We start from the raw sequence: 25,325 nt of genomic DNA on the forward strand, positions 1-25,325 counted from the left end.
TGCAGTGAACCACATGAATGGGCATTAGGTCATGAGTCTCCAGACTGTGTTGTCATTGCAGCTAATGCCAAGCAGTGTTCCCAGGGAGAGCGATCCAAAGGCAGGCCGGTTGGATGGTGCTGTGTATGAGGTAGTGGCAGTGTGTTCCTTGGCTGCTGAGGTACATCCAAGGCTTGTCACATGGGTGGGTGGGGGTTGGTAGCAGTTTGGGCAGCTCTGGGCACGTTGGGAGCTGGGAGAGAGCTAAGCCCTGGACAGGGGCAGTAGCTGGAACCTGGGGGAGGTGAGTTTGGCACATCTCCAGGGAGCTGAGAGACTTTTCATCAGCTCAGGAGGGATTTCATGCGTCAGTTTATGCCAGCATGGGTGGGTGGGGCTCTGAGGCAGGGAGCTGTCTGCAGACTCCACCATGCTCTAGGTCTCTTGTTTTCTCCCCTTATTGGCCAGGGAGGGCAGATCTGGGACCGGATTTGCTCTCCCAGGAGTTTACAAAACCCCCTTTCACAGGGTGAGAAATGTTCCCAGAAATATCCCTTAGCTTCCTACTGATTATCTGGGAACCAAGCTGCAAAAGGCTCTTGTGCCCTTCTCATCCACATGGGTGGGACCGGCCCCTACAGGCAAGGCTGGTTTGAAGGCTGTTCCCTGAGCAGGCATAGGACACAAGCGGGGACAAGCTAGTCAGGGAAAGGCAACCAGGAGGCTACTCAGTCACTGACAATTTAGATGGTGGGTCAGGTTCTCTCTGAAACTTTCACACACAAAAATCCCCATTGACCGGGACTGAAGCTGAGGCTCTGCAGGCACCAAGGGACTGTGCTGGGAGGGTGAGATGGGGCTTCAAAGTGGGGTCTCACCCCGCAGCTCTGGCTGCTCTGGGCAGGGAGTGGTGGCTGCACACTCACCACAACACTGTGTCTCTCAGGAGTTACAATACATACATTTTTACAGGCAAGTTCCCAGAAAGTTCCCGTGCCTGGAGCTGGTCAATCCCATGATCCTCTCTACCCCAGCATTCCTGAATGAATCAACTGAAATTCAAGCCTGCTCCAAATCCCCAAGGCCTGCCTGTGGTCCTGGAGAGGGGAGCAGAGCAAGAGCACAAGGAATTTAGGGCTGTCCACAGTGCCCTCAAGAGCACCATTGGGTGTGAAACCCAAGGCAGTAGTGGGTCTGCATCTCTTTGATGGGACTAGTGACAGGGGACATGTCTGCTGCTATGTGAAAGACACTGGATGCAAGCCAGAGGGCATGTTTTCAAACAGCAGCCTTTTGCCTCCTGGTCCCCCCGTCTAGGAGCTGGACCTTCTTCCGGGTCACAGGACAGTCAGGGAGCCTGCCTTAGCGCTGCTGAGCCGCTGACCAGGAGCTGCCCGAGGTAAGCATATGCCCCTGCCCCAGCCCTGAGCCCATCCCAACCCAGAGCCCCTTCCTGAACCCCAAGCTCCTCATCCCTGCCCCCCCCCCCAGAGCCTCACCCCCCCCTGCACCCCAGCTCAGAGCTCCTCCCATGCCCTGAACTCCTCATCCCTGGCCCCAGCCCAGAGCCTGCACCCCAAGCCCAGAGCCCATACCCCCTCCTGCACTCCAACCCCCTGCCTCAACCCACAGACCCCTCCTGCACTCCGAATCCCTCAGCCCCACCCCCCAGCCTGGAGCCCTCCCACACCCTGAACCCCTCATTTCTGGCCTCACCCCGGAGCCCCAGTTGGAGCCCCACCCCCTCCTGTGCCCGAACCTCTTGCCCAGCCCAGTGAAAAGAGTGAGGGTGGGGGAGGGCGAGCCATTGAGGGAGGGGGAATGTGGTGAGTAGGGGTGGGGCCATGGGAAGGGGCGGGGCAGGGGGTGGTGCTTCGGGAAGGGGCGGTGCTACAGTGTTCAGTTTTGTGCAATTAGAAAGTTGGCAACCGTAGCACTGTAGCCAAGTGGCAACTCTTCAAAATGGGACCTAATGCAACCTCCCCACCCCCTGCTTCAGCCCCTACCCCCAGCAGCACCCACCCCTGACAGCAGCAAAGCCAATTCGTGTGTGGGCTGGGCTGGGCTGAGCTGGGCTGAGCGGCCTTTCTCTGGCCCTAGTGAACTTGAGACCTGTATAATGGGAAAACCCCCTCTGATTGGCTGCCTGCCCTACCCTCCCACCTGCTGGGGCACAGCAACCAATCAGAGCTGCTGAAGGAACAGCTCTCTCCCTTCCTCCCTCCCTCTCCCCAGCAGTGCAAAGATACTCTCGTGGGGGGCGGGAGGAGCAGAGCTTCCCCAGGCTGCTGGGCTCTTTAGCTTCATCCTCCCCCCACCCCTCCCACAAACATGGGGTTGGGTTGCTGAGGGGTGAGGAGGCTAAAGATCCCAGCAGCCCAGGGTGGCTCCACTCCTCCTCCCCTCTCCCCTCCTGTGGGCAATAGGGACAAGCTGAATTGTCTGCTCCCTTCCGCCTCCTGCAACAGCCAGCAGGGAAGGGGCATAGGAGGGATGGGGGGGCCTGACCTGAAGGGGATGTGGAGGTTGGGGGCAGAATTACTTGCTGGGCAGGGGCTAGGCAGATGTAGGGTGTGAGCTCCAGCAGTGGGGACAGAACCGCCTGCCCCAATACATTTGGGAGCATTGGCAACACTTATTGTTTCGCACACACACAGTGGGTGAGGTAGTTTGGAAATCAAAAGACCAAAAAACACAATATAATTCAGATAAATTCTCATGATTTGTTGGGGGCTGACTCATGGGTTTTGATCTGTCGAGGCTGGCAATACAGAACAGCCCCCCTCACGTGGGACAGCTCCCAGATATCCACGTCCTGCCTCACTCACACAGAGTCAACCTCTCCTGCACCTGGGGGCCTGGCCAGCCCAGCCTGCTGTGCTGGGAATCATGGCGGGCGGGCAGGGGGAGGAGGGGAAGATGGGGGTCGGCCTGAGTATGCCCTCCTTCTAGTAGGGCTGGGTTCTTTCTGCACGGGATGTGTGGGGGGGAGGCTCTGAGTCCCCTAGGCCCGTATGAACTGCTCAGCTCATCAATATGGAGCATTTACTTGTCATTGCCTAGGAGGCTCATGTGGAAATTAAGTCACTGACATGGGAAGGGATGCACATTGTCACGCTGCAGCTCAGGCACAGAGCCAGGGAAAGAAGTCAGGAGTCCGGGCTCCCAGCTCCATCCCCCTCGCTGTCACCCCTAAGCCCCACTCCTGCTGGGGGCCCAATGTGGCTGGGAACCCATGTCACTCACAAACCCATTTTGCAGTCAGGCTCAGCTGGTGGGTTCCATTCCCAACTGGACCCAGTGCAGTTCATTCCCCTGCAAGGTGCCCACAGGGAGTTTCTGCACTCAGTGAGTCCCATGGTGGGGAGGGGAACTGTGCTGACACCATCTCCCCACTCTGGAAGAGTGCTGCTGCCCTATGGCCCTTGCTGGCCCCCATCCCATGCAGGCAGAGCCATAGCCCAGGGCTGGGGCAATGCAGGAGGGTGCTACTCTTCTGCAACTCTCCATCCACACCTAGTACTGTCAATGGGCCATTTAGCCCCAGGGACACCATGGACTGAGTGCTCTGCGCGTGCGGCCCACGCCTGAGCCCAGGGATGGGGGCACAAGGAGAGTCCACTGGGACAGAGAGAGTAAAATGCATCCTGCACTGAGCCTCCAGCCCACTTCTTGCAGCACTGGGGCATTGGGGTCAGTGCTGACTGTCAAGGGAGAGCGCTCTCCACTGAGTACTATTTTGCTCCCTTGTGTGTGTGTTTATGCACGTGTGGGTGTGTAAGTGTGTGGGTGGCGAGGAGAAGTCAGGGTGGCATCAGGGATGGTTCATGGCAGTGGATGACATGGGTAGCACAAAAAGATCAGGCTGGCAGGTGGGACTTGGGGAAGGATCCTGGCAGTGAGAGACCCCCCTTGATCCAAACTAGATCTGCCTCCCCAGTATCCAAATCCCCTAATTCCAGGGCCATGGCAGCTCCATGAAACCCAGCTGCCCAGTTCCCTGCGCCTCTTCTCCCTGCTGCTGGAGCCCCCAGATTTGCACTCCCCAGCCCACGCTCCAGTGGTCAGAATCCTGGATATTAAGGTGCTGTCTGGGCCGTAGGAGGTGGCTGGGATGAGTTCTTGGGCAGCAGGATGCTGGCTCACATTGCACTCTGTCACTCTGGCTGGTGGTGGGGGTGGGACCCTGCCTCGCACGTTTGGGAAGGGGGCCAGCAGATTCCAAAGCGATGGCATAGAGAAAAATGACCTCACAGCACAACTGGCCTGTGCAGCTGGCAGCAGCAACTGAGAGCCCTACCTATGCTTGGGAGCTGGGTGAGCACATGGCCCCAGCCCTGCTTTCATAGGAACAGAGTAGCCACCCCCGTCCTGCACCACTGTCTGGCACAGCTTGGCCTCCTGCTGGGACTGGGCAGGGGTGCTGGCAGGTCAGAGGTATATTAATAGTAGGAGAAGGGAGAGGGATCTCCCCCACCCTAGCTTCAGGCTCTAAGCAGGCTGGTGGTCTCTGGAAGGGGGGAGCAAATGCAGCCCACCCAGCAGAGCTGGGCATCATGGGACCATAACGCCTGTGCAGAACTGCCAACAGTGTCATTCTATCCAAATTCTAATAGCCTATTTGCATATATGTAAATAGCTTACATATTACCATAAACTTCATCTTAAAAATAGTTTTAGTGCTGGCGAAAGGCATCAGCATGAGAGTCCTGGTAAACAGAGCCCCGTTTGTTTGCAGGAAAACCGTCCCCACATACAACTCTGGCAGCTGCTCTCAGCATTGGTATGGTGTGGGGCTGCTGTCACTGGGGTGCACCGGAGCAGCTTGTTCTCTCTAGCCCAGGCAGTTCCTGGTATCTCTGCCGAGTTTGCATGTTTGTGCAGCGTGAGGATAGGGGTGAATTTGTGAAAAGGGAGCTGAAGATGAGACCCACCAAACAAATTTCACATAGGGGCTACTAATTGGCCATTAGCTGGGAACAGCTGTTAGTGCTGTTGTACTGGGCTAGATTCACACTGGGGAATAGCAGATGAGAGGCTCTGTAGCTTGTTAGAGATGTGCTGGGGCAGTAAGTCCCAGCCGTTGCTAATGTTGCACCTGCCAGAGAAAAGCAGTTTTCTGTTTTAAGGGGCAGAGTTAAGGTTCTCCAGCTAACTGAAAATCTTTTCCTAGCCTTTGAGTATTTGACTTTGCAACCTTAATGTTCTTGTAATGTTGTTTATTTGTGTGCAATTTCCTAGGTTCCTTTTGCATACAAAGGTAAACACAAATTCTATTAAGTGTAACTATAATGACTTCTTCATTATGCATCATCAGCAGGGTTTGAACACTGAGCCTTCCGCATTGACTGCTATGCTTAAGCTACAGTATTGAGTACATTTACTGGTAGCTGAAGAAGGCTGGGCAGGGGGAACCAGGTGCTGGATCTGGGAGGTTGTTTTGGGGGACGTCCAGCTCAGCTATATCCGCCCTCATATAGTGGCAGTTCCCGGTTGTTCCTGGTGCAGTATCTGTTGCTGCTGCTGCTTTTGCAGTATAGCTGCATGTCTGGCTCTTGAGAATGTCCATGTTCAGTTATTATTTTTGTTGCGGTTGCTTTTCTGACCAGGAGGTCCTTAAAGGACATTCGGTCACCAATTTCATGATATTTGTTGTTCCTTCAAACATAACAGGAGACCACATGAAGGTTGTCATCTCCTCCCCCAATGCATGGAAAGTGTCAATGTCTCCTCCACAAATGGAAAATTAAAGAATCACTAAATTGTGATTGTGGTGAAGTACAAACTATCCAACACATTACGGACAACTGCCCCATTTGTACTTAGAGTGGTGGCATAAGGGGATCCACGTAGCAACCCCAGAAGTATTAGAATGCCTTTCGAATGCCATAAGAAAGAAGATGATTTTGGTCGCTGCCTATGCTTCTTGAGGAAGGCATGCAATAGAAGGAAAATGGCGATAGTTAACATGTTATATCTTAGCCAAACACAGCAGAATTTCACAGGGCAAAGAAGAAGCAATGTTGTGGCTCAAGGACTTTTCTGCTGCAGAATATCAAAGCTCAGCAGCACCAAAAAGCAGCAGTAGCAGTGGGGGGACGGACGTGAGAGCTTCTCAAAGAAAGGAATCTTTTATAATGGAAAACTTTTGGCAACCTAAATATAAGGGACACTAACAAACCCTCTATAGTATAATTCCTGCCCTGCCCATGGGCTATCAGCAGGGTTTGAGTGCAGGACCTGTAGATCTACCGCATAGGAGCAATGGCTGGTGAATTGCTGTTATCCAGCCATAGAGGAAGACACAGCACCCACTTTGCCAGTGGGATAGACAACTCTGTGAGATGCCAGAGGAATGTTGGCTGTTAGGATTCCTGGGTTATGCTCCAGAGTAACAGGCTTCAGAGTGGTAGCTGTGTTAGTCTGTATCAGCAAAAAGAACGAGGAGTACTTGTGGCACCTTAGAGACTAACAAATTTATTTGAGCATGCCCACGAAAGCTTATGCTCAAATAAATTTGTTAGTCTCTAAGGTGCCACAAGTACTCCTCGTTCTTTTTGGGTTATGTTCATGATTCTCGGTGCAAAGTGTGGTCTATTGGTTAGAGACAACATAGTTAAGTACATAGTTTGGACCATTCCTTCTGAAAGGCAGCATGACACACTGGCTGAGACTTGGCTTTGCCGTACCAGAAACCTGGGTTCTTTCTCCAGCTCTGCCTGTACTGACTGTGTCCAATCTCCCAGTTACCTGAGTGGTGAAATGGGTGCATGACAGGACAGGTAGATGTGTGAGGCCTTAGTTGGTGATAAGGGTTGTGAAAGCACACAAATGCTGATTGCAGTCAATAGAAGAACAGGGGCTAGAACTCCCAGCCTGCATCTCAGTGCCTCAGCCCCCAAATACAGCACATGATGTTTCCTCTGAGCTCCGGGAACGCGTGACAAACCCGCTGCATGTATGAATGTCATACGAGATGCATATCATTCAGCAACTCTGCCCCTGGCTGCCACACACTGGCTCACTGCCCTGCCCCTCAGCTTGCCTGACAGTGCAATGGCAGCTCCATGGAAAGAGGAGGACGTGGGAAAGGAGGGTGAATGGCACCGGGAGTGGGTGCAGAGGCCTCACAGAGCTCCTGATGGACGCTGGAGTGGAGCCCCATCTGACATGGCTTGAAGCACCAAATGAAAATCCCCTCCTTGCTCCCCACTGACAGCATTGCTTGCCCACCAGCCCAGCCCACCCAGCCTGGATCCCGGCTGCTCCTGTCCCAGAGTCCTTGCTGTTTCCCTGCAACCTGGAGTCCCATACAAATCTACCTATCCATCTATCATCTCTTTGTCCATCACTATGGTAGCTGAGCGAGTAATGGGACCCTTTGCAGACAGGCCAAGGACCAAACATGGAAACTGAAGAGTGACTCTAAAGCAGGTACCTCCAGGTGCGGGGAGTGGTGTGCAGAGGGTTTTGTGCCTCCTGCCCTGGAACACACCAGGGTACATTCTCCAGGAGCTGCTGAGCTGGGGTCTCCCCTGCTCTGAATGGCACCAGCATTGGGGCTGGAGCAGTGCATTCCCCATGAGAGTTCCTCTGCTGGTGGGAGCCCTCTGGCCATCAGCCCCAGTGCGCCATGCTTGCACCCAGCCCAAAGCCATGGCTGCAGTGGGCTTTGCAGTACAGAATGCCCTGCATCCAGCTCTGCCCCGCAGTACAGTGACGCTCCCCACCCTGGGTCTGAGTGGGTTGACTGGGGCTGCTTCCCCTCCACAGAAATTGCCAGGAAAGAATTAGCAGTGGGCAAGTGGAGGGGATCCTTCAGCCATGGCGGTTGAAGCCAGAGGAAGCTGCTTGTTGGTGGGACACAGACCCAGACGAGGCTATGGCAGCTGCCTTGTCCCTGAGCCAAACACAATGCGAGAGTCACTGTCTTGATGGGAAGGGAGCAGGACATGGGAAAGCAGGTTGTTAGAAAGTCAGTTATGAAACTGAGAGTCAGGATACCTGGGTTCCAGCTGCAGCTTTGGGAGGGAAGTGGTCTCTAGTGGTTATAGCAGGAGGCTTGGGCGGCAGGACTGTTCTATCCCCAGCACTGGGAAGGGACTATTGTTTAGTCGTTAGGGCACCCAGGGGTGGGGGGGAGGGGAAGAGGAGGGGTCAGGACTGCTGGGTTCTATTGCTGGCTTTGTCCCTTAATCTCTGTGTGACTTTGAACAAGTACCCAAGGCCAGTGTTCAACAGTGGCCTCTGATTTGCATCATAAAAATGGAGGCATCCACAATCAGAAGCCACATTGTTCTTAGCCTCTCTGGGCCTCAGTTTCCCCATGTGTATATGATGACTGAGTTGTTAGGGGGCTGGCAGGGCCTGTGTACAATGGGATCATACAGCCCTAGCAGGGTGCCTCCCAATCAGCTACCCCAGCATGTGGCTCTCAGACACCCATCCAGCCAGGCCCAGGATCCCCATCTTTCTGCTGTGGTTGCTCAGGTCCCACCAGCACAGGGGCTCCCTACTTTCCACGTTGAAGGCCTTTCCCCATCACATGGGTGGGCCCAGGCAGCCTTCAGGCATGGGATGTGGAGGGGGAGCTGCTCTCATCAGCCCCAGCTGCCACGGGATCTTTGTTGCATCAGCCACCCAATCACAACACCCAGAGCCCTTCTCTTGTCCAGGTGCAGGGGCAAAGCCCTGATCCTGATGGACTGTGCTCCTTTTGCCCTCTGCTCTCCTGACCTGCCTGTGAGGCACAGGGGATGAGGCTGGTTCCCCAAGGGATTGTGGGTCTGTAACAGGCCAGGTGGGTCTCTCCTCACTGCCTTCCCATCAGGCAGGGCACCCAGTGACAGGCCCTTGGTGAAATATCCCTCCCTCTGGGCAGCACACAGAAGGGCTGAGTCCCTGTGCTGGAGAAGAGCAGCCCCAGAGCCTAGGGCACTTGTGCTTGCAGAGGCCACACGGCTCTCCATGGTGAGGGACAGCCTCTGTCTTTCGCCACTGCCCCTTGTCAGTCCCCCAGACAGCGCTGCCTTCCCAGGGATCCCAGAGCAGTGGCAGTGAGAGCTGAGCATGGGCACGTCACCTGTGCTGCTCTGGTCATGTAGAACAGGGAGCAGAGCACTCAACTGCCATGCGAGAGCCACAGCACTTGCCCCATACCAGAGACGCAGCTGCGCATACACAGGCCTCACAGTCACCAGCTAAACAGCATGCAAGCGGCACTGACCATCTGCTCCAAAACACAGGCCCCTACCCCACGGTCACGTGCTGTGATCTGGGTCACGTCAGTGTCATCATTGGGAGCAGATTCTTTCTCTTCCCACAAGTCCATGATGAAGAGAAAACAGCTAAGTCCCAGCCAAGGACACAACCTCTACACAGGGGTCAGCTGGCTGCAGCTATGGGGCATACCCCTGGGTAGGTCAGTGCAGCTGCCATTGGGGATTTCCATCTTCCCCTGTGGCACCAGCAGATGCAACTGTCACTGTGAATTGGCTGGGCCCACGAGGCTCCACTGTGATAGAATCCTAGAATCACAGAATATCAGGGTTGGAAGGGACCTCAGGAGGTCATCTAGTCCAACCCCCTGCTCAAAGCAGGACCAATCCCCAACTAAATCATCCCAGCCAGGGCTTTGTCAAGCCTGACCTTAAAAATATCTAAGGAAGGAGATTCCACCACCTCCCTAGGTAACGCATTCCAGAGTTTCACCACCCTCCTAGTGAAAAAGTTTTTCCTAATATCCAACCTAAACCTCCCCCACGGCAACTTAAGACCATTGCTCCTTGTTCTGTCATCAGCTACCACTGAGAACAGGCCCCTGCCACTTTCAGCCCCTGGGGCTCCCCAAGGCAGATAACTGTGACTGAAGGGACTTTTGCTGCTCAGCAGCCATGGTGCCGTTCTGGAGAGTGGTGCTGTGCTCTTCCACAGGGGGTGTGGCTCCAGAAGGCCCCTTTCTTGGGCACTGTCCCTGCAAGCATCCCTGAGGGCAGGGGGGCAGGGCAGGGTGGGGGTTTGAGGAGCTGAGGCGGTGCTGATGGGAGCTGATGTGGTGTCCAGTGATTACTCAGGCCTGGTCTAACTACACAGTTAGGTCAGTTTAACTACATCACTCAGGGCCCTGAAAAATTTCACGCCCTGGGTGATGTAGTTAAGCCAACCTGAGCCCTGGTGTAGACACCACTTTGCTGACCGAAAGAATTCTTCCATTGACTTAGCTACTGCCTCTCGGAGAGGTGGATTTACTACAGCGAGGGAAGAATCCCTCCTGTCTCTGTAATAAATGTCCCCACTACTGCGCTACAACGGCGCCTGTAAGAGCTCTGCTTTGTTCTGTGTCAGGTTCCAACTTGCAACTGGCTGTGCACAGCAAGCGCTTCACAGCGCCTTGCCAGGAAAGCTCAACCCTTAAAGGCACAGTCCCCAATTCCACTGATCGAGCCCCAAACCCCAGGTGCCCTCCCAACCCTGAGCATCCCTGAGGTTCATGGGATTAAGACTCCGTGGGCAGCAGTAGCCCCATTCCAAGCACTGTGAGGGCAGAGGACCCAGGATCACCCTCCTTTCCATGTGCCCTATCAGATAGATAACACACCAGGCACCTCCCCTCTGCTGTCACCTTCAAAGCAGAAGCAGCAAGTCCCCCAGGGCCAGAAATATGGGGAGGGGGCGGAGCGTCACGCTCAGCCCCGTAATGCCTGACAGCCCCTCCAGCTGCGCAGCGCAGACTGAGCTGAACCCTGCAGCAGCAACAGGAGAAGCAGGACAGCCTGCAGCAGTCAATCCTGAGCTGCTGGAGAAGGTGAGAGCCTTGGGGCAGGCGGGGGAGTGGGGGTCATGCAGTCCAGTCACTGTCAAAGAGAAAGGATAGGCGCACAAAGAGGCATGACTAGGTATCCCCAAAACCAGCACCAGAAAGCAGGGGTAATGCACTGCACAACATGGAGCCCAGCACTTCCAGACATCTAGCAGCCAGTGCCATCTGATCAACAGTGAGACTGTTACACGGTTCTGCTTGGTGAGATTGTTACGTGGCTTTATCCGGTGAGATCACTATGCAGTTCTGCCTGGTGAGATAATTTAACAGCTCTGTCCTGGTGAAATTGTTATACAGTTCTATCCTGGAGAGATCGTTAGATAGTTTTGTCGGGTAAGATTGTTACATAGTTTTATCCGGTGAGATTGTTATACTGCTCTGTCTGGGTGAAAATGTTACACAGCTTTGTCCCAGTGAGATCATTACATGGTTCTGCCCAGGGAGATTAAGAACTGGTTCGCTGACTGATCTTAAAAAACCAAAGACAGATTATTAGGCCAGAAGAGACCACTGTGATCATTTAGTCAGATTCCCCCTAGAACTTCCCTGAATTAGTTCCTGTTTGAACAACAGCATATCTTTGAAAAAATATTTCAATCTTGATTTTAAAATTGCTAGTGTTGGAGAATCCACCATGACCCTTGTTAAATTGTTCCAGTGGTTAACTACCCTCATTTTTAAAAAAGTACACCTTATTTTGAGTCCAAATTTGTTGGATCTTTTTATGCCTTTGTCAGCTAAATTGAAGGACTCATTATCAAATAGGTTTCAGAGTAACAGCCGTGTTAGTCTGTATTCGCAAAAAGAAAAGGAGTACTTGTGGCACCTTAGAGACTAACCAATTTATTTGAGCATCAAATAGTTCACCATTGAGGGACTTACAGCCTATAATTAAGTCACCGTTAACTTTCTCTTTGATAAACTAAATAGACTGAGTTCTTTAAGTATATCACTATAAGGCATGTATTCTAATCCTTTTATTATCGTCGATCTTTTCTGAGCCCTCTACAGTATATCAACATACTTCTTGAACTGTGGACACCAGAACTGGAAATGGTAGCCTAGTAGCGGTCAGACCTGTGCCAAACACAGAAGTAATATAGCCTCTCTACTCTGCTCTAGATTCCCTTGTTTATACAGCCAAGGACTGAATTAGCCCTTTAGGGCACAGTGTTGCACTGGGAGCTCATGTTCAGTTGATTATCCACTATGACCCCTAAGTTTTTTTCAGAGTCACTGTTTCCCAGGATAGAGTCCCCCATCCTGTAAGTATAACCTACATTCTTCATTCCTAGATGTATGACTTTACATTTGGCCATATTAAAACACTTATTGTTTGCTTGTACCCAGCTTACCAAGCGATCCAGATCACTCTGTATCACTGACCTGTCTTTTCATTTACCACTCCCCCAATCTTTGTGTCATCTGCAATCTTTATCAGTAATACTTTGAAGTTTTCTTGCAGGTCACTGATAAAAATGATAAATAGCATAGGGTCAAGAACTGATCCGTACAGGATCTCACTGCAAATGACCCTCTCGATAATGACTCCCCCTTTATTATTATTTTTTGAGACATATCAGTTAGCCAGTTTTTAATCCATTTAATGTGTGCCACATTGAATTTGTATCAATGTCATGTTGAATTTGTATGAATAGTTATCAGTGGGGAACCATCATGGAAGGGGGTGTTTCTAGTAGGGTTCCACCGGAATTGGTACTCGGCCTGACACTATTCAATATTTTTATCAATGATCTGGAAGTAAATATAAAATCACTGCTAATAAAATTTGTGAGTGACACAAGGATTGGCAGAGTGATAAATAAAGACAAGCACAGGGCAGTGATACAGAGCAATCTGAATGGCTTGATAAGTTGGGCCAGTTCAAACAAAATGTTTTTTAATATAGAGCTGGGCAAAACAATTTTGGTGAGTGGTACATTCACCAAAAAAAAATGCATTTTGGGGGCATCAAAACTATTTGGGAATTTAGGTTGAAGTTGGCCAGAAAAGAAAATTTTTCATTTTGATGTTTCATTCTGAAACAGCATTTTGTTTTAAATTTAGCTATTTAAAAAACAAAACACCAAAAAGGGTGAAACACCTCTAAAAATGATCCATAACAAAATGAAAAAAAAATCACTTTGGGTCAAAAGAAATGTTTAGCTCAAACGAAAATGATTTTTTATTTCATTTATTTTTGTTTTGATGGGAAAAACCAAAAACTCCTCAGTTTTGGTTCAAACTGAACAGATAGTTTTTTAGGATTTTCACAGTTTGGCTCCTGAACCCCAGAATTAATTATTCACTCAGCTCCATTTTAATACAGCCAAATGCAAAGTTATACACCTAGGAACAAGGAATGCAGGCCATACCTACAGAATTGGGGAGTGTATCCTGAAAAGCAGTGACTCTTAAAATGATTTAGGGGGTCATAATGGACAAGTAACTCAGCATGAGCTCCCAATGCAATGCTGTGGGAGAAAGGGCTAATGAAATCCTTGGATGTATAAATAAGGCAGTAGGGTGTAGGAATAGGGAGGTGATTTGTATCTGGCATTGGTGAGACCAATACAGGAATACTGTGTCCAATTCTGGTTTCAACATTTTAAAAAGGATGTTGAAAAACTGGAGAGGGTAAAAGAGCCACAAAAATGATTTGTGGACTGGAGAAAATGCCTTAGACCTGCTCTACACTAGAAAATTAGGTTGGTTTAACTATGTTGGTCAGTGGTGTGAAAAATCCACACCCCTGAGTGGCATTGTTAAGCCGACCTAAGTCCCTATATAGACAGTGCTAGGTCAATGGAAGAAATCTTCTCTCAACCTAGCTGTTGCCTCTCTGGGAGGTGGATTATGTAAATTAATGGGAGAGCCTCCCCTGTCAGCTTTCGTAGTGTCTTCAGCTGTGCAGCTGTACTGTTTTAAGTGTAGACAAGCCCTTAGAGTGAAAGACTTAAAGAGCCCAATCTGTTTAATTTATCAAAAGGAAGACCAGGAAGAGAGTTGATTACAGTGTACAAACACCTTCATGGAGAGAAAACATAGGATACTAAAGGACTTGTTAATCTAGCATAGAAAGGCATCACAAGAACCAGCTCCTGGAAGCTGAAGCCAGACAAATTCAAACTGGAAATAAGACACAATTTTTTAACAGTGAGGATGATTAACTATTGGACCAAACAACAAAGGGAAGTGGTGGAGTCTCCATCTTTGAAGTCTTTAGATCAAGACTGTACACATTTCTGGACAACACACCATATAACCTGTGGTGAACACTTTTCACAAAAGGATCACTCCATATCTGATCTTTTGATCCTCATCCTCAAAGGAAACCTGCATAACACCTTTACAAGATGAGCCTGGGAACTTAAATTCATAACTTTGTTAGACACTAAAAATCATGGTTTTAATAAAGACACTGGATTTATGGCTCATTACAACACTGGATTTATGCCCCTCTCCTTTTTTGTCATATTACTGCAGGAGTGTTTAATGGGCCCCTTCACCTTGAATGGTCGTTTAGAATACGTGTTAACTACTTATGCTAAACAATTTGTTCCACTTTGTATATAGCTGTAACACTCTGAGGCCTGGTCTACACCATAAAATTAGGTTGTCTTAACTATGTTGCATAGGGGTGAAAAGCCACACCACATGGCAGTGTGGTTAAGCCAACCTAACCCTCACTGTAGCCCACACTAGGCTGACAGAAAAATTTGTCCTTTGACCTAGCTACCACCTCTTGGGGAGGTGGATTACTTATGTTGATGGGAGAGCCCCGCCCCTCCATTGGTATGGGTAGTGTCTACACTGAAGGGCTACAGTGGTGTGGCTGCAGCGCTGCAGCTGTGTCGCTGTAGCATTTTAAGTTTGGACCTAGACAGTGTACCTTTCCCAGACCTGAAGGAGAGCTTTTTGTGCCTCAGAAACTTGTCTCTCAGATCAACAGAAGTTGGTCCAATAAAAGATATTACCTTACCCACCTTGTCTCTCTGGAAGATATGCTTTAGCCAGACAAGTTATAGAGCTCGATACACAGGTAACTGTGTGAAAGTGTGAAATTCTATGGCCTGTGATGCACAGGAGGTTAGACTACATGGACCCTTCTGGCTTTAATATCTATGGGTCTATGAATGTACGGTTACATAATTCTGTCTCAGTGAGATCATTACATGGCTCTGTCTAACTTCGGCTCCTGGAATGCATGGAGTGCCCCTTTTTTGACACTCATGTGCCAATCAGCCTAGTAAAAGTACCAGTTACCAACCCAGGAGACAATGTTACCCACCCAGGAGTAGATTCCTCTGGTGATAACTGTGGGGTGAGGGTGCTGGCTGAGACTTTGTATTCCCATGGCCTCTCTCCTCTGCACGGATGTTCAGGAGCATTTTCTAAGAATGGGGGATTTTCCTGGAGTGACCTTGGCTTGCATTTTATATCCTCCCTCTTCTTCCCAACCACTGCTACACCAGCTAGTGCTCTCCAGAAGAGTCTGGAACCAAACATATGTGTGGGCCCCCATGGGGAATGATTGTAAAAGACAGGAGGGGAGGTTGGTCCCCGGAGCAAGGCAGGGGCCGGGGCAAGCACAATGGAGCAGGAGGGGGTGGACAGGATTGTCCCCAGGGCGGCACATAACCGGTACCTACCTCTGTCTGCTGGAGCTGGGTCTTCGGGAGCCAGTTCTCTCTCTCTCCAGCTGAGCTGCAGCTCCTCCAGGCAGCAGCAACTGCTCTTCCTGCCCTCCTGACGGGGAGGCTGACTGCGGTTACTCCTGTAGTCAGATTTTTAGTGTCTGGTCAGCAGTACTGACAGGACATTGCCAGGTCTGCTTTCTGACTGGACTTTCCAGGCGAAAATCAGACACCTGGCAACAGGGGCACCAGAAAGGGGGTGGGGCAGGGGGCCATGGCCCCATCACTTTTAGCCTTCCCACTTTTTTCCTGCCGTAAGGATGCAATGCAGGGCCGGAGAGGAGAGAGCGGTGGGCAGGGCCTTGGGGGAAGAGGCCAAGCGAGGGCCAGGCTTTAGGGCAGAGTGGGGGTGGAGCATAGGCAGGGCCACAGGGAGTGGGATGGAGCAGGAGGATGGGGCCACAGTCTGGGCGCGGGTGGTCCCCCCCACTTTGAGGGAGCTTCCGGTGCTCCTGCCTGGCAACCATAATGGGCCCCTTCAGAGTGTGGGCCTAGCACAACGATGCCATTGGTGCTACTGTAAACCTGGTCCTGCTCTCCAAACAAGTCAAAGGTGGGCAGATCTGTAGGTGCATGGAGTGTGGGATGTACTCAGGACCTACAGTAACTAACAATAACCAATGGCAGGTTTCAGAGTAACAGCCGTGTTAGTCTGTATTCGCAAAAAGAAAAGGAGTACTTGTGGCACCTTAGAGACTAACCAATTTATTTGAGCATAAGCTTTCGTGAGCTACAGCTCACTTCATTGGATGCATACTGTGGAAAGTGTAGAAGATCTTTTTATATACACACAAAGCATGAAAAAATACCTCCTCCCACCCCACTCTCCTGCTGGTAATAGCTTATCTAAAGTGATCACTCGCCTTACAATGTATATGATAATCAAGGTGGGCCATTTCCAGCACAAATCCAGGTTTTCTCATCCCCCGCCACACACACACACAAACCCACTCTCCTGCTGGTAATAGCTTATCTAAAGTGACCACTCTCCTTACAATGTGTATGATAATCAAGGTGGGCCATTTCCAGCACAAATCCAGGGTTTAACAAGAACGTTGGGGGGGGGGGGTAGGAAAAAACAAGGGGAAATAGGTTACCTTGCATAATGACTTAGCCACTCCCAGTCTCTATTCAAGCCTAAGTTAATTGTATCCAATTTGCAAATTAATTCCAATTCAAAGTTTCTCGCTGGAGTCTGGATTTGAAGTTTTTTTGTTGTGATATAGCAACTTTCATGTCTGTAAGCGCGTGACCAGAGAGATTGAAGTGTTCTCCGACTGGTTTATGAATGTTATAATTCTTGACATCTGATTTGTGTCCATTTATTCTTTTACGTAGAGACTGTCCAGTTTGACCAATGTACATGGCAGCGGGGCATTGCTGGCACATGATGGCATATATCACATTGGTAGATGTGCAGGTGAACGGCCTCTGATAGTGTGGCTGATGTTATTAGGCCCTGTGATGGTGTCCCCTGAATAGATATGTGGGCACAGTTGGCAATGGGCTTTGTTGCAAGGATAGGTTCCTGGGTTAGTGGTTCTGTTGTGTGGTATGTGGTTGCTGGTGAGTATTTGCTTCAGGTTGGGGGGCTGTCTGTAGGCAAGGACTGGCCTGTCTCCCAAGATTTGTGAGAGTGTCGGGTCATCCTTCAGGATAGGTTGTAGATCCTTAATAATGCGTTGGAGGGGTTTTAGTTGGGGGCTGAAGGTGACGGCTAGTGGCGTTCTGTTATTTTCTTTGTTGGGCCTGTCCTGTAGTAGGTGACTTCTGGGAACTCTTCTGGCTCTATAAATCTGTTTCTTCACTTCCGCAGGTGGGTATTGTAGTTGTAAGAATGCTTGATAGAGATCTTGTAGGTGTTTGTCTGAGGGGTTGGAGCAAATGTGGTTGTATCGCAGAGCTTGGCTGTAGATGATGGATCGTGTGGTGTGGTCAGGGTGAAAGCTGGAGGCATGTAGGTAGGAATAGCGGTCAGTAGGTTTCCGGTATAGGGTGGTGTTTATGTGACCATCGTTTATTAGCACAGTAGTGTCCAGGAAGTGGATCTCTTGTGTGGACTGGACCAGGCTGAGGTTGATGGTGGGATGGAAATTAGTGGGTTTGTGTGTGGGGTGGGGGGGTGAGAAAACCTGGATTTGTGCTGGAAATGGCCCAACTTGATTATCATACACATTGTAAGGAGAGTGATCACTTTAGATAAGCTATTACCAGCAGGAGAGTGGGGTGGGAGGAGGTATTTTTTCATGCTTTGTGTGTATATAAAAAGATCTTCTACACTTTCCACAGTATGCATCCGATGAAGTGAGCTGTAGCTCACGAAAGCTTATGCTCAAATAAATTGGTTAGTCTCTAAGGTGCCACAAGTACTCCTTTTCTTTTAACAATAACCAATAATAATCATTCATCCTACAGCACCTATTTTTTGTTCAGGAAGGAGCTGAATTGCAGCTGCCTATCAGGTGATTCAGCATATGCAGTTACTGCATTTAATACAGTTCCAAGGACAACACAGCCAGATCATCTGCTATCCTCATGTACTACCTCAACCCCTAACCTGCCCAAGGAAGAGAGGTGGGCAAGATCCCAGGAGTGTGGTTCCCAAACACCCTGTTCTAACCCACTAGCTCAAACTCCTCTCCCAAAGCTGGGGATAGGAGCCCTGACTCCCAGCCCTTGTGCTCTAATCACACAGCCTTCCATGTAAGCATTAGCTGTATTGCCGATAACAATAATAGCATTGATAGTAATCAGCTGAAAAGAGAGAGATGCAGTGTATGAGCAGGAAAGGGCACGTGACCTGCCAGGCTGTGGGGAAAGCAGACTGTTCTACCCCAGAGGCATGCGGAGGGCAGGGAGAAGCAGAGGGGCAGTGCTATCTCCTGTGTGGGAGGTGGTGCACCAGGGATATGGATGACTTACGTTCCCTGATGGATCCATTTTCCAGAGATGATCATAATCATTTTAATTCCCACACTCTGCACCCAGCCCCTATGCCCATCCTCACCATGGGCTCAGACCTGTCAGTGAGGACTCCTCACCTGGGCAAGGGCTGCAGCTGACCCTGAAAGCAAGCGGTGCTGAGTCTCAGCCCATATGACAGGGTTTGGTGGGTTCTGGGGGTCTTGGCTCCTTCTCTCAATTCTGGGTAAATGCAGGGTAGGAGGGATATGAGTTTTTTGCACTCCTGACTAGGGCCAGGTTTCCAGAGATTCTCTTATCTGTGCTCACTGAGAAGCTAGCCCCAACTGGGGAGGCTGAGCCCCATCACATCTGGCCCTGAGCTCTTGTGCAAATCTGGTCCTTAGAGCTTTCCCTAGCTCTAGCAATTTCATGGCTAAATCACTAGATTCCAGAGCTCTGGTCTAATTTAGCAACAGCAGAGGGTGCGGGGAGGAAGGAGGAGGCACAAGCTTTGGCTTCTGATTTAGATGAAGCGATGTAAACCCAAGGGAAAACGCTACATACCTGTTATTCTTGCTCATTCTCCCAACGCTGCACCTGCCTGTATAGCAGCATGATGCCGCTCACTCAATAGAGTCAGAGTTTTTCAGGGCAAAGGTCCTAGCAGGCCCGTGGGGCTCTGACCTCTTGTGTCTGGCTTAGACACTTGGGGCAAGGTGCTCTGACTTACCAGTCCAGTGTGTACCACAGTCCAGCCCAGGTGACTAGTGCTGCTACCTAAGGCTGGGACCCTGTTAGCTCGAGCTATAGAGGATGGTCTGTGCTGCTGACTCAGGAACGTTGCCCACTGAGGTGCTGTGACTGGGGGTCATTATAGAGACCAGAGGCTGCTCTGGGCTGGGCTGTAGGGGACAGAGGGACTGGATCCTGCCCCCAGAGCTCTGTGGATGGTGAGCAGCTTAGAAGCACTGAAATCCCAGGATGGAGCAGGATCAGAGCGAGGGGCCTGACAGGAAAGCAGAGCCTAGAGACAATCTCCACAAACCACATAGGGCAGACTTGGACCCCATGGCACTGCACCAGCTCCCAAGAGAGGACTTGGAGCAGGGCAGGGAGGAAGGGGGTAGAGTCACACACAGCTCTACACCCAATGTGCCCGGAACCAGCTGTGTGTCCAGCTCTCTGGGAAACTTGGCATGAGAGTGAGTTGCGTCAGTTAACCCTCTGATGTCATTTGACACTGGATAGCTAGCTAGATAAGATTAGATTAGATGATAGATCGGTGAAGGGCATCTAATCGCTATACAATGACATCCAAACTTCAGATCACACAAGTCAGAAATGATCAGTTGAGAGTTTGGTTTCAATAGACTTGAGGGGCTAGGCTCTGTCCTGATTCCCACCACTGTAAATCCAGAATGACCCCATCCACCCAGTGTGGTTTGCCCTAGCGTCACTATGAGTCTGGCTGCTGGCATCAGGCTGGCAGAAACCAGTGAAGTTCAGGGTGACAGCATGGGACAGATAGACACTGTAGGGGCCCTAGGGTAGAGCAGAACCAGGGCCTAGCTGCAATGACTAAAAAGAGGGGGCTGGACATGGGCAGACCGAATGGCTCTCTGGAACCTGCCCTGCTCAGTGTTGCCACCTGGGCCTCCCCATAGGGCCGGGCCAGGCTAAGCAGTACCAGGTGAAGGCACCCCTAATCAAAAGGGATCAATTCTGGTCTCTGAGAGTGGGGGGGTCTAATGAGTTGGGCATTGCCCCCTAACCTCACCCCCACTCCCTGTAAAATGTGTCTGAGATGCCCAGGCTCCAGGGGACCTTGCCAGGCTCTGAGTCAGAAGGAAAGTGCAGTGCTTCTAAGTGCGCTCTGCCCGCTCCAAGCCTGGAGGCACCTGGGACCCTGAATGGTGCAGCTGGCAGGGAGGGACGAGTGTGGAGCTGCAGGTCAGGGTGGTGCCACGACCGTCCCAGCTGGGCAGGAGGGTGCTCTGTTCAGTGCACAGATGGGGCTGGCTGCCTGGGGATGTTTGGAGCTGCCGCGCCCAGCCAGTGTCCCCAGGAGAGCTGGGGGACATTTTTGTACCAAAAAATTTTTCAGCGAAAAATGCGGATTCAGCGACACTGAAACATTTTGCGAATTCGTGTCAGTTTCACCGAGTTCTTTGTTTTGAAAAAACAAACAAAAAAACCTGAACAAATTTTAATGTTTTGATTTTAATTTGAGTTTGAAATTGCCAGCAACCCAAAAAACATCACTTCTTCCCCCAGCACTAGTCCCAGGCACCCCTGAGTGTGTCCTGAGCAGCAAGGGAGCAGTCACTGGATCCAAGTGCGGATGCCTCAGGAGCCATGTCAGGGCAGGCGGCCAGGCCTCACAGCCAGAGGCTGTGCAGTGGCAAGGGTTTACAGATTTCTCAGGTGTACTGAGGAGTCAGGCCTTGCCCCTTTACACACTGCGCCTCTGGCAGGATCCCTGCAGGGCATGGGCTGACAGCACACGAGAGGCACTGTGTAGGGCTGGTGTGCCTTTGGCTCTTACGCAGCATCTGCAATAGGAAGGATCCACATGGGCAGGGTTTGGGGTATTTTTCCCAAATACTATACACAGCATGCAAGGTCTAGCCACATCTACACACTGCTGCTCTGGTGGGGGTTTGGTGGCTTCTGAACACAGAACACAGTGAGTGCCCTGTCCATGGGATAATCTGTCCACTCCCCCATTAGGTGGGGTCTGGTCTCTCCAGAAGCACTTAGAAGGGCTACTGGAAGGGCTTTAACTCAGCTCCAAGCCTTATTCTGAGCCAGAGGGACCCTGCATCTGGGATGGGGAATGAGGCTGGCACATTTGAGTCTCTTGCCATGTGCAGCGGTGATGGCCCAGACCTTACAAGGAGCTGATCCTGGCCCCCACCCACAGAGTTGGGCTGGGGAGGCTTGGGAGGGCTGTTCCTGGCAGCAGTCCCTCCTCCCACTCAAGGCAGCATCTCATTGGCCTGTATGAGATGAACGGGAGTCTCAGCTGCGTTCCCTCTGGACAGTGCCATTCCACCCCGCACTAACCAGCCCCTCGCCCAGGACAAACAAAGGGGGATCAGGTCACCAAGCCAGTTCTCCCCTCGCCTGTCACTTTGTGCCTACAGTGCAGGAGGCTGCTGGGCAGACAGGGCACCATCACCTGGGTGCTGGGCTAGGCACCATTCTCAGCAAGCCCCCAGGCTCCTGTAGAGCACTTAGGGATGGGGCGGTGTATAAGGTGCCAGGTCTGGCTCTCTCTGTCCAGTGAGAGCTGCCCCTGGCTCAGCCTGTGGTGTCTCTGCAGGACTCAGTGATGGCCCAGTGCCCAGGAGCAGCGGCATTGGCCGTGCTGGATGAGATGCTGGAGATCACGGCCCAGAGCCTGGTGCACGCCGAGGTGGCTGAGCACTACCAGGTCATCCGGGAGCTGGGCAGGGGCAAGTATGGCCATGTGGTGCTGGTGACACACAGGCAGAGAGGTAAGGAGCTGCCCTCCCCTTGGACCTGCACACCACCTCACCTCTGCTCCCCCCACCCCTCAGCTCCTCTCTCCCACTGTCCCGGGTCAGGCCAATGGTCCCATATCACCTGGAATCCTCCCTCTGACTGCCCCGGATTAGACCAAATGGGTCCATCTAGTCTGGTATCCCCCACCCCCTGCTGTCCCAGGTCAGACCCTGCCCACCCAGCATGCAGCTGGCTGACCCAATCTCAGGATGGCCAGGAATGGCCATTCCTCTTAACCAGCTCCTACAGTGCACCCCTGCCCTCAGGATCTGGCTGGAGATCCCCCTGTGGCAGTGAGTTCCACAGTTCCATGCCCCGTGGCTGCCCAATGCCCTGCCTGTCTGGCCGGCCATGGTGTGAGCTGCTTTTCAAGGGGAACCTAACCTCTCTCCCGCATCCTCAGGGACCCCCATGGCTCTCAAGCTGCTGCCCAAAGCTCACACCAAGCTGCACACATTCCTGTATGAGTACTGTGTGGCACTCTCCCTCGCCACCCACCCTGCCATCATCGGCATGTTTGGCATTGCCATTGAGTCCAGCCAATACTACGGCTTTCTCTACGAGCCAGCGCTGCACAGAGACCTCATCTCCATCATCAAACCACGGGTGAGTGCCACCGTGTGGGAACAGGAACTGGGACTCAGCACCAATCCAGATCCAGGAATGGGAATGAGACATGGGGTCTTCTCCTGTTGGAGGCACTCGCACCCATCTGGCCAATCTGTGGGAGACTAGCTGGCTTAGGAGGTGTCAGGATAGGGCTTTCCCCATTAGGGGGCACCAGCTCTGATCCAGCCCCAGCTTCTGGGACTGGCTGGTGGAGGGGGGCAGGGAATGGGCCCTGCTCAGGGAATGGGCATTGCCCTGCCAGGGGCACCATCTCCTCTCCAGCCGCAGGTTTGGGGGAATGACTGTACCCTGGGAAACCCCATCTCCAGCATTCGAAGTGTCAGAGTCTCCCCCACATGCAAAGCTGGCTGGTGCACGTTCGGCTGGCGGGGCTGCCATGGTGCTGTGGGCTGCAACATCTCCTCTCTCTGTCCCTGCCCAGGATGGGATCCCCGAGCCAGCTGCCAAGCAGTGTGCCAAGCAGCTGGTGAGTGCCCTGGAGTTCATCCACAGCCGGGGGCTGGTGTATCGAGACGTCAAGCCTGAGAACGTGCTGCTCTTTGACCCGGAGTGCCGGCGCATCAAGCTGACCGACTTCGGGCTCACCCGGCCCAAGGGCACCCGGCTCAAGTTGGTGGCTGGGGTGATCCCCTACACTGCTCCAGAGCTGAGCAACACCACCAGTGCCCAGGGCCTGCCCATTGATGCCAGCCTGGATGCCTGGGCCTTTGGTGTGATGCTCTTCTGCCTGCTGACCGGCTACTTCCCCTGGGAGCAAAGCCTGCCAGCTGACCCCTTCTTTGAGGACTTCGTGCAGTGGCAGGAGTCGGGCCTGGATGAGGACCTGCCACGCCATTGGAGGCGCCTGACGGCTGAGGCCACCCGCATGCTGCGGAGCCTGTTGGTCCTGGATCCTTCCCAGCGCAGCCCTGTCAGTGGGGCCCTCCACTACGTCGATTGCCCCTGGAGAGTGGAGAACTGGCCTGGTGAGGAGCAGGCTGTGGGGTCCTAGAGAACCTCCTTTGGGGGAATGGAGGCCATCTCCTTGTGGGGCCTGTCTATAGGATGATCAGGATCCAAGGCCCTACAACGTGCCTCCAGCAGGACAGGAATACATTGAAAGGGGCTGTCAAAATAACAGCCATAGCAAGATCTGTTCCAAGGAACTAGCTCCAGTTCCTGCCAGGCACCAATTCTCTTCTGGGTGCCAAATCCCCCACGGGTGCCAGTTCCCACTGGGCACTGATTCCCCAGTAGACACCAATTCCCCCTGGATACTGATGCCCACTGGGTACCAAATCCACCCTGGCCACTGATTCCCCAATTGGTGCCACTTCCTCCCGCCCGGGTGTTGATCCCCTCCAGGCACCAGTTCTCCCCCAGGCACTGATTCAGCAATGGGAGCCAATCCCCGCCCCCCCCCCCCGCCCCAACTACCACACCCCCTCCCTGATAAAGGCAGGTCTCGTTGCTATGGGGAGCACATCCCCCTGGAGCAGTTTCTGCCCACCACAGCCATTGAATTGTTACAGAAATAGAAATTTATGCATCAATAAATTCCCATCTGTGGCTCTTTTTCACTTGTAATAAAATCTCCAAGCGGGTGCCTATATAGTGTGTGAGAACGGGTTACAATGGGCTCTCTCCCTGCTTGGGAGATCCACCCAGGGTCCACTGCAGGATGCCAGTGAGTAGCTGGGGGACAGGTGCTGGGGAGCCAAGGGGCTGGAAGGAGGCAGCTAGAGGATAGGTTCCAGGTCTGGCAGGAAGCGGGTAGATGGGTATTGGGGGCAGGAAGGAGTTAGAGGCGGGCTGAGGGGCTAGCATGTGGTTGTCATGGGATAAGTGCCAGGTCTTGCTGGAATGGGGTAGCTGGGGACTTGGTTTTGGGATGTAGTTCTGTAGTGTCCTGTCTCTCACTCTCTGTCTCTATCTAATAAGTGTCCAGCTCAACTGCCAAGACCCCTTGCAGCAGTGCTGGGAACGTGGGAGCAGAGAGGAGGCTGAAGCAGGGCCTTAAATAGCCCCACACTGGCACAAGTCTGCCAGGTTTGGCTGTGGGTGCTCGAAGCCTGAGCTGGGTCTGGGATTTCCAGCAGTGACCTACCAGCGAGAGTCAGTGCCAGACACACACACTGCATTCTCTCACCCCTCCTGGGCCAGTTTGTTTCATTTTGTCTTAAATGGACCACGGTCAGACTCCAGCAACAACAACCACAGCCGCTCCAGCCCATCTCCAAACGCACAGTTAATACCAGCCAAACAGATTGCCTGGCAGGGGCTTCCCCTGGAAAAGCCTCTCCAGCCAATGGGAAAGGGCTAAGGGGATTGTTCCAATGGAAGCCACACGGCGTGCTGTCCCTCCCAGTGCTATCACTGTTTCTTCCCCTTTGCTGTGTGTTTGATAATGGGCTGATAGGGTGGCTGTTACAATGGGAGTCTCCAGGGCTGGCTTTGCACAAACCCCAACCACCATTACCTGCCCGCTGTGGGAACAATGATCATTAACGCTTTCATTACTATTGTCGCCCTTTAGCAACACACGCACAGGCACAAACTGGCTGGGACAGTCAGTGCAGGGGGTGCTTGCTCAAGTGGCTGGGTGTGAATGAAGCAGGCATGACAAGACAGGGGCAGAGCACCATGTGAGATGTGGGGCACCTGGCAGTCTGGGGCGTGCCATTAGCCTAAGGGTCACTGAGATATATTGGCAGGGATTGGCTTTGCTAACCAGAGTAGGGGTCAAACCCTGCAGTATGAGTAGCTCAATATCTCTATGAGCGACATCA

General features: G+C 52.0%; 1 protein-coding gene across 1 annotated transcript; it reads left to right on the forward strand.

Moving 5' to 3' along the window:
* The first annotated feature begins 10,675 nt into the window (after positions 1–10,675).
* LOC102930333 (serine/threonine-protein kinase SBK2) lies at positions 10,676–24,304 on the forward strand. The gene is made up of 4 exons (XM_007057805.4): positions 10,676–10,783; positions 21,725–21,899; positions 22,331–22,533; positions 22,979–24,304. Exons 1-4 carry the CDS (start codon positions 10,676–10,678, stop codon positions 23,546–23,548), a joined length of 1,056 nt encoding a protein of 351 aa, XP_007057867.4. The 3' UTR covers positions 23,549–24,304.
* Positions 24,305–25,325: the final 1,021 nt, after the last annotated feature.

The sequence above is a fragment of the Chelonia mydas genome, chromosome 2, assembly GCF_015237465.2.
Source record: "Chelonia mydas isolate rCheMyd1 chromosome 2, rCheMyd1.pri.v2, whole genome shotgun sequence".
Lineage (NCBI taxonomy): Eukaryota > Metazoa > Chordata > Testudines > Cheloniidae > Chelonia > Chelonia mydas.

Bases quoted from the DNA above. Each gene is read 5' to 3' on its own strand.
- LOC102930333 (XM_007057805.4), top strand. From the start codon at position 10,676: ATGCCTGACAGCCCCTCCAGCTGCGCAGCGCAGACTGAGCTGAACCCT. The intron at 10,784-21,724 runs GTGAGAGCCTTG...GTGTCTCTGCAG, and splicing joins ATCCTGAGCTGCTGGAGAAG to GACTCAGTGATGGCCCAGTG. The intron at 21,900-22,330 runs GTAAGGAGCTGC...CCGCATCCTCAG, and splicing joins GGTGACACACAGGCAGAGAG to GGACCCCCATGGCTCTCAAG.